Source organism: Parasteatoda tepidariorum, chromosome 6, assembly GCF_982258835.1.
Source record: "Parasteatoda tepidariorum strain Cologne lab strain chromosome 6, Ptep-v5.0, whole genome shotgun sequence".
Classification (NCBI taxonomy): Eukaryota; Metazoa; Arthropoda; class Arachnida; order Araneae; family Theridiidae; genus Parasteatoda; species Parasteatoda tepidariorum.
In genome coordinates, this window is record NC_141760.1 from 7,945,290 (window position 1) to 7,957,412 (window position 12,123).

At 28.1% G+C, this 12,123-nt stretch overlaps 1 protein-coding gene across 2 annotated transcripts in view; it reads left to right on the forward strand.

Moving 5' to 3' along the window:
* ebi (transducin beta like ebi) overlaps positions 1-5,805 on the forward strand; it is a 36,413-nt gene extending 30,608 nt beyond the window's left edge. For both annotated transcript variants that reach the window (XM_087165397.1, XM_087165396.1), the window contains exons 13-15: positions 3,133-3,298; positions 4,729-4,830; positions 5,525-5,805. In XM_087165397.1, coding sequence (XP_087021523.1) covers positions 3,133-3,298; positions 4,729-4,830; positions 5,525-5,554 — 298 coding nt within the window. In that variant the 3' untranslated portion in view covers positions 5,555-5,805. The remainder of the gene's footprint in view (positions 1-3,132; positions 3,299-4,728; positions 4,831-5,524) is intronic.
* The last annotated feature ends 6,318 nt before the right edge of the window (positions 5,806-12,123 follow it).

The window sequence follows — 12,123 nt, forward strand, 5'->3', positions numbered from 1 at the left end:
AATGTTCTCAAAATTGAGAATTTACTTGACGAGAAGTAAATTTCAATTGCCCTTTGCCTTTTTTTATCATCCAGAAAAGGATTGAATGTTCCATTTTTTTTCTTCAAGAAAAAAGTAAGTTATTTACCCACTGGCAGTTCTGCATGTAGAAATTCCTGTTTCTTTTTATCCATCCAAATGATAGCACACATGAAGAACAGCACTCCCTTTTCTATCTACAGATGGTCCTGCACATAGAAAAAGTCTGTTTTTTTTGGGGCTAAAACGCCCTTTTATCTAGAGTTAGTAATGAGAAAAAATCATTCTTCATGCATCAGTTTTCTGATTAGAGAGTGGTGGAAATAAGCCTATCAGTTGTATAAAAAAAGAAAAAAATATGTAAACATTTGAAAGCACTTAAACTTAAAATGTCAATACCGTCAGTGGGGTAATGAAATTAAAACTTGACCATAGTGTGTGACTTTTTTAATGTAAAATGAATCACATTTTTATCAATGAAACAGTGTGTCAAAAAAGTGGAGTTTCATTTTGCTTTTTTATTTTTCTGTCTTAGATGAGCTTTTCAGTCTTAGATAAACTACAGACATGTTTATTAAAGATTTGTTTTAGCTTTAAAAAAATACTGAAGCAAAAAATATTTGATTTATTCCTTCCTGTTCCCTTTAACTATTCTCTACATACTGTTGAATATTTTTTTTGAAATTTATCGGATGTTAAAGATTAGCTTACAGTATTAAACATAAATATCTCAAAAACTTATTTTTTAAAGTGCTTAACAATTTGGTAAATGTATTTGCAAATATTTATGTAATGCAATATCTAGCTCTTTTTCTAAAATGTTTTTGCTCAATTTCAGTATTTTGTATAATTTTTTAAAGTTTATTTTTTTAAATGTTATAATCTGAAATATAATTTTAAATAAAATACTAAAATCTCTATTCATAAGTTATATGAAATAAATAAAAATGTTTATTTAATAATAATATTAGTATTTTTGGTGTGTTTGGTGAAAATTTTAATAGAGTATAAGTCAGATTCATGCTCTAAGAAAGATTCAGATCTGTACATTTCAACTACCAACTTCATAACTCGGGTGAAAATGCTAAATCACAGCACACATTTGAGAGGATTAAATTTAGTTTGTTTGACTTCGAAAAAAGGTTTGCATAAACATTTTGATTCTTTGGTTGCTAGATTAATAACAATAACTCCAAGTAGTAGGTTATTAAAAAAAAGAAGTAGGAATTTATGAAGCAAAAGAAAAAACAGATTAAAAAAAAATTTAAAAATTTGAAATTAATATTTTATAATCTCAGTACTTTTCAAGAATTCAGAGAAAGTTTTAGTGGAATGTTAGGCTCAAATACTGGCTCCCGAGTTCTATTAATTTAATATTACTGGTTCTTTATATAATTCAAAATTGTAAATTTAAAAATATTGAACTAATTGGCCTATTAAAAGAGTAAAAAGTTATAAGCATATTTTTTTTTATTCGGTTCCATATTTTGTTTTTCACAAGCAGAAAATATTTGCAGTAATATTTGGTACATGTCGTTTAATACTTTATTTTGTTTTTGATTATAAATTTTTTATAATTCCATATGTACAACTATTCTATATATTGCTGAAAAAAAATTTCAATAATTTTGTATTTTTTTTTTTTTTTTTTGTTGCTCAAATGAATCAATTGCTTTTTTTTTATGCCTAAACATTCATTCAGCTTCAAATAAAATGTTGCTTTTGATGAGCTGTACTTTCTTTTTCAAAATGTTTTAAGTAATCAAGCTAGATATGGATAATGTTTACACTTATTTTTCTTTATTTTTGCTTGGGAAAATATTATAGGAGTCAGATCTTTGAAAAAGGTATAGATAAGCTCGAAATTTAGTTTCTAGTCTCTTTTAGAATATTTTGAGTTATCTTTGGTTGTAGGTAAAAAAAAAAAATAAAGTAAGCGATAGAATTGTATAAATTTTTCACAATACTTTGTCCTGTAGAACAGCAGTTACCAAATGGTGGTCCTCTAACCATTGGTGGTATGTGAAAAAATGATTTAAATTAGCGAAAATATTTACGAACCGTGATCTTAACTTTAGTTTAGCCAATCAAATTTCCTCTGAAGTTCCTAGTGATGTAAAGTTTTAAAATCATCCTGGTTGAATATTATTTCTTTTTATTGTAATTATTTATTTCAATTTGATTACTCATAATTATGATTTGAATTCTATTTTTTGAATTTTCCCATTTGGTAACTGCTGTTGGATCTCATTTTAAAAGAAAATTTCATTGATATTATAAAGTGAATAATTAAATAACTTTTTAATTATTACAATTTTTAAAATTGACTGATATTCATCTCTTATTTTGAACTGTGGCATTTAAAAACCAAAAAATGAAATGATGATCCATGATATTAAATATTTGTGCCATTACTTTTGAAAGTGGACTAAGTCCATTTTTCTAGTACCGAGATGTTTAGGGGTTTGCGTTTGAATGAATTTAAAAATATTGGCAGTGGTTAATCAAATTTAGTTTTTGTTTTAAATACTATAGTTTGTTTAAACTTTAATTAATTATTAAAATCTTAAAAAAATGCTTTTTAATTCCAAATGGACTTATTCCACTTTCAAAAATGAATAATTTTCACTTGGTGGTGCATAAAGATCACAAGGTTAGCGATTGCTGCTTTAAAATAATATTTTTAAGTTGTCTATGCACCTCATCAATAATGTTTGTAGAAAAATAAAAGAAATGTTTTCTTTAACTTATAATAATTTTTAATGTTATATTATGAAAGAGTCATTGAGACCATTGGGCCATCGTGGCTCTTTATGAAAGAGACGCGATGGCTCTGTGGTTAAGGTACTGGACTATCTTTGTCAAAGACTGGGGTTTGATTCCCAGTGGTGGCCCAGTCTCAGATCAATGGATACCAGCTTGTCTGTGAAGTAAAGGCAGCCTCTGTGCAATGGTCATGATATTGCCCTAGTCATGCGGCTGATCATGAAATTGTGGAGCCTTAACCTCCATGACACTGTCTGCTCACATTGGTCTGTTCCAGGAATGCTTTACTTTTCTACTTTGTAAAAATGGTATGGATATGTATTGATTGCTTTAATTTGATTATTTCAGTGCTTCGTTTGATTCTACTGTGAGACTGTGGGAAGTGGAGAGGGGGGCATGTCTCTATACATTGACCCAACATACAGAGCCAGTCTATAGTGTTGCTTTCAGTCCTGATGGAAAGTATTTGGCCAGTGGTTCATTTGATAAGTGTGTTCACATTTGGTCAACACAGGTAATCTTCAAATTATACCTTTCTCAACTAAGCCAATTTTGTCGAGAAAATTCGAAAATATTAAGGAAACTTCACAATTTTATTAATTATACATTTTTTGGTATTAAATGACTTTAAAATTCTGAACTTTTACTGAATATACTAGGTTTTTAATAGGGATTTGTAAATTCCATCTTAAAGTAATTAATCGAGAAAGAACTTTTAATAAAAAAATGCAACCAAGTAAAAGGTGCAAAATGATGCTACCAAGCAAGTTTAATATGTTTTTGTGCTTAATATAACATGTTGCTGAATACTACATCATGTTATTAGTGTTTGAATAGGGTTATGTTAGTAAGTAGTGTTATGTTTTAATGTATATAAGCAGTCAATGAACCATTTTTTGTTTGTAAGTTTTCTATTTTATGAATTGATTTCGATAAAATTCTCTTTATTTTTCTTTTTTATTCTGGAAGTTGTGGCATGTTTTTAATTTTCTGTGCTTTTTTTTAATTTTATAGTGAAGAAACCAACTTTGTGAAAAAATGTGCAGTTCAAAAAATGAATCTACATGATTAAAAAACATTCAGATATTTAATTTCTTATTAAAATAAGGCCTTGCTATGGAAAAGAAGTGATTTTTTTTTCTTCTTCAAAGTTCTTTTTTAAATTTTTTTTGGAATTTAAATTTTATTATTTTTTAATAATTTTCTAGCCAGGTTTTTCAAGACTATTTTTTTATATCAAATTTTTCTATACAGAGTTAGTTTTTTCACTTCTTCTTGATGCTTTATAATAAACTGTTTACTTCATTAATCATCCAAATAAATTTCAGCTATTTACATACTTTTCATTTATAGATGCCTTTAAATTTTCTCTTTGTTGTACTCAACATTTATTTAGTAATTGTGTAAGAATCCCTTTTTGATATTCTTCAAGCAATCTTTCTGGTATGTTTTTTTTACTCATGATATAATACTAAATTAGTTAATTATAAACTGAGCCAGAAAGTAAGAAATGCAGACTTAAAATTTTTTTTTAAATAAAAACTTATTTGAAATTGCATTTGTTTTTTTTTAATTTTCAGTTCGAAAAGTTGCTTGCCTGAATGAATCACAATTCTGACTCTTGTGGTGTATTTAAAATCGAGTTCTCGATCAAGCCGTGTATTTAAAATGGCAAGCTTTATAACGAACCCCTTCATTTAGTAAAAATTTAAATGCATTTATTTTAAATTAAAAATTATTTGTGTTATAAAAATGTTTGTGAGTGGAATATTTTATAATATCAATAAAATCTTTTTTTTTTTAAATTTTGGAAAAATTTTAAATAATTTATTCTCTAGATTTGTGGCAGAGATAAGAAATTCCAACTTTTAATTCTAAAAGTTTTTATTGTGAGACATTTTGTGTTGTATATTAAATGTTTAATGTCTGATTTCTTGTGTGTAGACTGGCCAACGAATCAACAGCTTTCGGGGGTCTGGTGGTATTTTTGAAGTCTGCTGGAATTCCAGGGGTGACAAAGTTGGTGCTAGTGCTTCAGATGGCAGTGTAAGTGCTTTTCTTCTTACATTCAATTTTATTTTTCAAATCAATTCTTCACTTGCATCAGTGTTTTCTTTGCACCCTGCTCAGATAACTGGGTGCAAACTGTTGTTTTAGGGCCGATATCACCTCTGGCTACAGGACGATTAAATTTAATTTAACAAATGTCAATTTAAAAATTTTAGCCAATCAATCAACATTTGATCGCTACTTTCTTTTTGCCAAAATGCATTCTTTCATATTTTTATTTTTCTTTAAAAATAAATATAAAATTATTTTGAATATTCTATAATGGTTTGAAATTCACTTTATTTCACCCTTTTTCTAAAATTTTTTCTTCATTTAAAAAATGAACCTCCTAATATTAATCATATTTTGAGAAACGCTATATGAGAAATGCCTTACATTTATGATGTAAACTGTTTTTTTAATTGTTTAAAATTTTTAATTTTCAAAAAATGGCCACTGTAAAAAACACTAACTAACCAGCAGCAAAATTTCCTAACCTTACCCTACAAGAATAAAGCACTTACCACAAAACATTGACTTGTCTGATATATATTTTAAAGTTGATTAATTATCTGTATTTTTAGTTAACCAGACTGTCTTTTATTGTTTTATTGTACAGTCTTTTAGTGTTTTTTTAAATTGTTTATATTTTTTTATGAATTGATAAATTTTTGTTCTAAATCTATTTTAGGTGTTTGTACTGGATTTGAGGAAGATGTAACCAGCTTACTTTTTCTGCTAGGAGTTACTTTTTATTAAAGGGGATTTGATCTGAGTTTTAGGGGGGGAGAGAGGGTTGCGACGATTTCTCTCAGTGTGAGAAAGAAACTATTTTTAGTGGTGGAGAGAGAAATGTGCCTGCTTAATAATATTGTACAGAAGATATAAAAACAAATTGTTCATTTTAATAGTTATTTAATGTTTTCATCTCATAATTTATATGTATTGAATAAAAATCACTGTATTTTACAATCTTTTGTTCATTTTATTTCACATTCAGTTTTAAAAGCTCTTGAAAATTTGATATTGACTCTTGATGAGCTTTTTTTCTGGACATAATTCAAATTTAACAACTAAAAGAGGAATTTCATGCTTACTTTTCCTTTCTTTAAACTCTAAGCATCATTATCACGGGTCAAAATCATGGACTTTAGTGTTGAGGTGGCTAGATATATTACAGATGAAACTTTTTTAGGCATCTCTTCGTATTCGGAACTCTAAATGATAAAGTGGTTTTAAATAACTCTAAATTCCTACAGGATCAATTTAATACCACACTGTTGTAAGTATCTGGGACCTGTGACAGCCTTGTAAAAAGAACAACTGTCAACTTTTAATATCTTTTTAAGAAAGACTCCTTTAAAAAAATATGGCAAATGCTTTAGACAAAAGGATGACTTAACATTGCGAATTTATTTAGATCCGTTAGTTTATTCGATTGAAAAAAAAAAGTTTATTTTATAAAAAAAGTTTGAAAAATGGAATTAAATGCTATGCCCATTTTTTGAAAAAAATAGTTATGTTTAACTTCTTAAACACACATATTGAGTTGCACCCATTTTCTTTAACACCCATATTGAGTTATGTTCAGAATAAAAAGCTTCCCTACAAAATGTTAGAAAAACTGCTGCACTTTGCATTAGTTCAGACCATCATTTGTTTGGATTATCTAAGTTTATTCATGATACTCATATAAAGTTTTTTTTTAAAACATATGATGTGTAACTTAATTAAAATTTCAAATTCAGGACTATAGATCAGTGATTCCAAAATCCTCTTCCACGAAATAGTTCCAAATTGAGTTCGTGGAAGGCTCACAGGGGTTCCGAGAGTTGAAATTTTTTTTTAAACCAGTAATACCTTTTGAAACCAGCCATTATATTAATTTCTAAATAAATTTTTTTTTGGATATTTTGGTAAGTTTTATGAAATTATTTTAGTGAAATAACAATTAAAAAGCGTTTGCAAAATTAAAAAAATTATTTAGTCCAATAATAATGTATTGAATAAATTATGGAAAGGATATGCATTTATAATAAATTGCATTATAATTGCTGATCGAATTTTTTGATTCAATATAAAAAACAAATGAAGGTAATGAGTGAAATATAAAAATCATAATCAAATTTTAGAATAAAGAATTATGTTTTTTTGATAACCATTCTAAATGTTTAGAACAGTTCTTTTCTGAAAACTATTAATTCCGTGTACTTTATTCGTTTTCAACTTATGAGCATACATCAAAAATTAAAAAAAAATTCAAAACTAGAGTCTAAATGTCACTCCAGATTTGTAGATTTAACTGTTTGCTATAAAACTTATAATTTTAAGTCTATTTTTGGTAAAACGATAACTGAATAAATTTTATGCTTTACATTAAATGCTATCAAAATAATTCGTTATCAGTAAATATATTCACAGCTACTAATCTAATATATATTTTGGCTGCATTTCTTTTCCGTTTTGAAAACACCAAATTAATCTGCCTTTTAATGATGTGTTTCTGATCTAATATATATAATTCTCTTACGTGGCTCCCAAATTTTGGCTGAAGTACTTTGTACAACTAAATAAGATTCTTTTCACAACACTTAAATATTTACTTTATTTTCTTCATTTATAGAGAAAACAGTCGGCAAAGAATTCTGCTAGGTGAAAAACGAATTCTAAAATAAATAAAAATAAACAACTTAAAAAATAAAAATGCTGTTGCCAGCCATAGAATTTTTTGAAAGTTAACTTAGCAAGATAAATCAAAATGACATAGAAGGGCAACTAGATCAAAATTATGATACCTGAGCGCTTGACGTAACAAATCCTTCAATTTTATAAGTGTTGTATCGCCAAATGCCCAAATTAACAATTGTGTTTTTAAAGAAATTCTATAAAAAGTTTTAAATAAACAACCTACTTCTACAACTGCTTCTTAAAGAACTTGGCTCATTGATTAAAAATATTGTTTTAATTTTACAGTACTAACTTTACTTCTACTTTCTTTATTGCTATGACCCTCTTTCATTACATTTTAAAACTTCATGCTAAAATTTCATATTGTTTTATAACACATGACTTTAGCCCTCTGGTGGGAAGGACTTTAAAACAAAACTTACAACAGTTACTTTTCTCAACAACTGAAATTTAGAATAGTGTGATTAAGAAAAATATGTGAACTGTTTGCAATTTCAAATTAATATTGAAATGCACAGGTTTAGAATTTTCAACAGTGAAAAGTTTTCGGAACTTCAGTATTAAAAAAAGTATACAAAAGCTAGAAGGTAAGAAAGTATCCAATGAGCGAGCATTGGATTGCGAAGCAATCCGAAATGAACTGCGAAATCAGTTCCAGGAGTTGGCGAGCGCCAGCGAGCAGGGGACGAAGCCTCCTAGTTTTAATTATTAAGTTGGAGGTTCCACTTAAATATGCTCGATTATTTAGGGTTCTGTAGATGTAAAAAAATGGTAACCGCTGCTCTAGATCTTGGGTCTCCAAGATGGGCGCCGTAGTTTTCTAGAGAGTCAGAGGGAATTTTCTCTGAATAAATTTTGAAAATTAAGTTCACTATGATACTAATATTTTTGTAAAAATTTTCTACCAAAAATCAGTTGCAATTTATAACTCTGTATTTATTAGAGTTCATTAAGGCAGTTATTAATATAGCTTATATAAATTACAGCTTATTAAGTAAAAGAGTATTAGCCCATTTTTTAATGGAAAAAAAATGCTTGATATCCTGCACAAAACTACCATTTTAACATTCGTTTTTAAAATATCAACTGCCATTTTTAACAAATTATTGAACTTTTTTTGTTGTCTTTTGAAGCATTTAAGTTTTAAAAAGTCTTGACTTCATTCAAAGTCATTATTTGTTATGAAAAAATTTTTAAAATCAGCAAGAAAACTCTGTAGTGTTTATTTTAAATGTAAAAATTGTGTTACTTTTTTTTTTAAAGTTTGAAACTTTGTTTACTCGGCTATCATAAAAAATCGTTCTCAATTTCTCAAAATAGCCAGTAAATTCTTTGACTTTGTAAATCAAATACATATTTTTTTTCTGAATCGAAGAAAAATAATCTGAAATTTACTGTTTGAGAAATTCAAGTTAACTTCGCTCATATTTTTCTCAACATTGGAAAAACATTGGATTTCTTATAGTAATCTTCTATAATTTAAATCACTTAATTTAATTTAAATGTATTTGTCGCATGGATTCATTGGTGATAAAACTCACTAAATTTTTAATATATTACAGCTTACTTTTTTTAAGCATTAAATTGGCAAATTAATTTCTAAAACAATATTTAATTGATTACATGATTTTCATATGCGATATATTGAATTTGAATCGATATAAAACAGCTTTAAAAATTTGCTTATAATAATATTAACCATTAGACTTCTGTTTGATATGTAAGTAAGTTTCAAAATAATAAAGAAAGATGTATAAAATTCTGAATTTTTGTAATTTTTGAATTATTAATCAGATTTTAAAAAAACTGATATTATTATTATTACTTAAATATTATTTGGAGATGTTTATAAAAGAATTGTCAATTGTCACACCTAAAAGACTAAAAATGAGAAATATGTTGCAAAAGGAAAGGTTACAGATGTTTGCACCGCTCAAAGAAATTAAATTTTTCAGTATGATTATGTTAAATACAAAGCCCTAAAGACTTCTGCTCTTAAAGATCGAACCACAAGTCAAACCTGATATAATACATTCTAACTTGAATGAGAGAGTATTTTATTTTATTTTATAAGCGTCGTTGAACAGCCGACCCAAATTTGGTTTCACGATTCCCTATGTTCAACTACGTAACCTTATAGTTTTGAGTCCAATCTAGAAGAGAAGGAAACTCCTGGATCAAGTATTGGAAGAAATTTGCCTTCGCAGAGAACTTGGATGGAACAAGCCCGCATTTGCGTTGCATGGTGAGGAAAACCACAAAAATCTCTTACGGTTAGAATGACGACAAGGGGACCCGTGATCCGTCTACCACTGAGGATATTTTACGTCAGCACTGTGGTTGGCGCAAGCCATCGATGGGATTTGAACCCAGGTCACCACAATGGGTGTTGTATCCCCTAAGCCACTTTGGTCCGAAAAAGAGAGTATGAAGTGCACAGTCAATGATTGACGAAAGCAACGTCTCAGAATTTGAATAAAACAAAAATGCAAGAAATATAGTTGCTAAAAATTGAAAATTCCACAATAAAGTTGAAAATTCGCTTACGAAAACTTTTCCCAAAAAGGTAACTTTAAAGAGAGATTTAATCGTATTATTTTAAGCGCACAAATTTTGGCCCAAGAAATTAAAAAATAAATGATGCTTTTATATAAGTAATCTATAATCGAAATCTTATTAATTTTGTTGATAAAATTAATACTTGAGATAAGTTTTTAGTTATTATGATTTTGTTAAAAAATATTCGTAACGCAAAATTTTTATTTGTCCTTTTTTTAAAAATAAATATCCTATATTTTTTAAAAAAATGTTACTTCTATCCCTATGTATTAAACTATAGATTCGATCATTTGTTTTTAATTTTTTAAAATTATTTTAGTAAATTTATTGAATTAAAGTGAATCTTTTGGATTTGTTTACGGAGTTAACTAATACGTTATGTCTCTTTTAAATAAATTCACTTTGATTTTGAGTAGTAAATGAACGCAAAAAAAGAAGAAAAAAACAATGTACCCAGGGTCTACAATAAGGGACTTCTCTATATCTATGACTACACCCAACACGTATATTAAGTTAGACCTTATCTAGACACATTTGGGTGATACTACAAAAACCTGTCACAAGATTTGGCTGAAAGTTGAAGATAGAAAATTGTTATCTTTTATTCTTTTATAAGACGTAATTTTACCCCTGAATAAAGCCATTGCCTTTAACATAAATAGTTTTTTGAAAGGGGTAATTTGTGAAGGTTAATTGGTAAAAAGAGTTACTAATATCTACCTCATTGTTTATAATGCATCAATATTTCACGATCAAAGAATGTCCTACTTTATGACTGGTGTATATGTCGTATGCTATTTTTCGTAATGCGTATTTTGAGAGTTGGATAAGTCTCGTGACAGGTATTTTCTCGTTACAGGTTTATCACACTTCTTCACATAAACTCGACTTTAACTCCCTAACCCTTCCAAAAATGTCTGTTTTTTAAAAAAAGAAAAAAAATCTATTTTGTTACATTGCTTTTTCGCTATTGCTTAGGTTAGCCCTTATTTTGGACGACTCTTAGAGTATCAATATAATTTAAAATATACCCGAAACCGTAATACTCACTTCATAAAAAAAAAAAAAAAACTCTTTAGTAATGTCTATTTTTAAGAGAAATAAAATAAACTATTTTTGATAGTATACATAAAAATCAATATAAACTCCTGAAATAACTGTACAGAGGTACTAAAAAATCCATTTCCAGTGCTGCGAAACATCGAAATAAATTATGCGGTGAGACATATTCTCTGCACAATTTTTTTTTACTCACCAGGAAACAAAATACCGAGATATTTCGAATATTTCAGACTACCGCGCATAAGTCACCAATTTAATCTTTTCCAGAGGAAATAGAAAAAAAAAAAGTTTATAAAAAACGGGGAGGGGGGGGGGAGATACTGTTCCGCAAGAAAAGTAACAACACAAAATTTCAGCGCTTCTTCGTAACTTTTGAGGAGAGAGAAATGGAAAAATCGTGTTATTTTTATTTTCCTTTTTTTTTTTTTCTTCTGCTGCTTCCGTCCGCAAAATCGAACTTCACAGCCGTTGCGGCCGAAAAATACACATTTTAAGCATTACCGAGTTCCTCCTGTCCTCTGGATACGAAAAGAATATCTTCTTAAGTCCGAGGCATCGAAAAAGAAAGAAGGTTTCTCATAAAATGATTTATGTAGACTTTCTCTAGGGTAGAATATTTCTCTTTTCGAACGAAAAAAGAAAAAAGAATATTCGAAGATCTTGAAGTATTATTTGACGGGACTTAAAAGCCCCCCCTTCTCCAATTCCTGTGGAATGAATGTAGCGAATCATAGAGATATATTTTTCCTCTTTCTTTTCATATTTCGTTATTTGGAAATAATATTTTTTTCTTCCCCTCTTTTACCGGGAAATGATATGTTTTTTTTTTTTTTTTTCTTCTTCTTCTTCCAGAACTCCTTTATGTTTGTTTGCTCTAACGAATAAAAACACAAAACGCGTTTTGAATGTAACTCTTAAAATTGTGAGACTTAAAGGTGAAGAAGCATTGTTTGCATTGAAGTTTTATACGCTTATTTATAT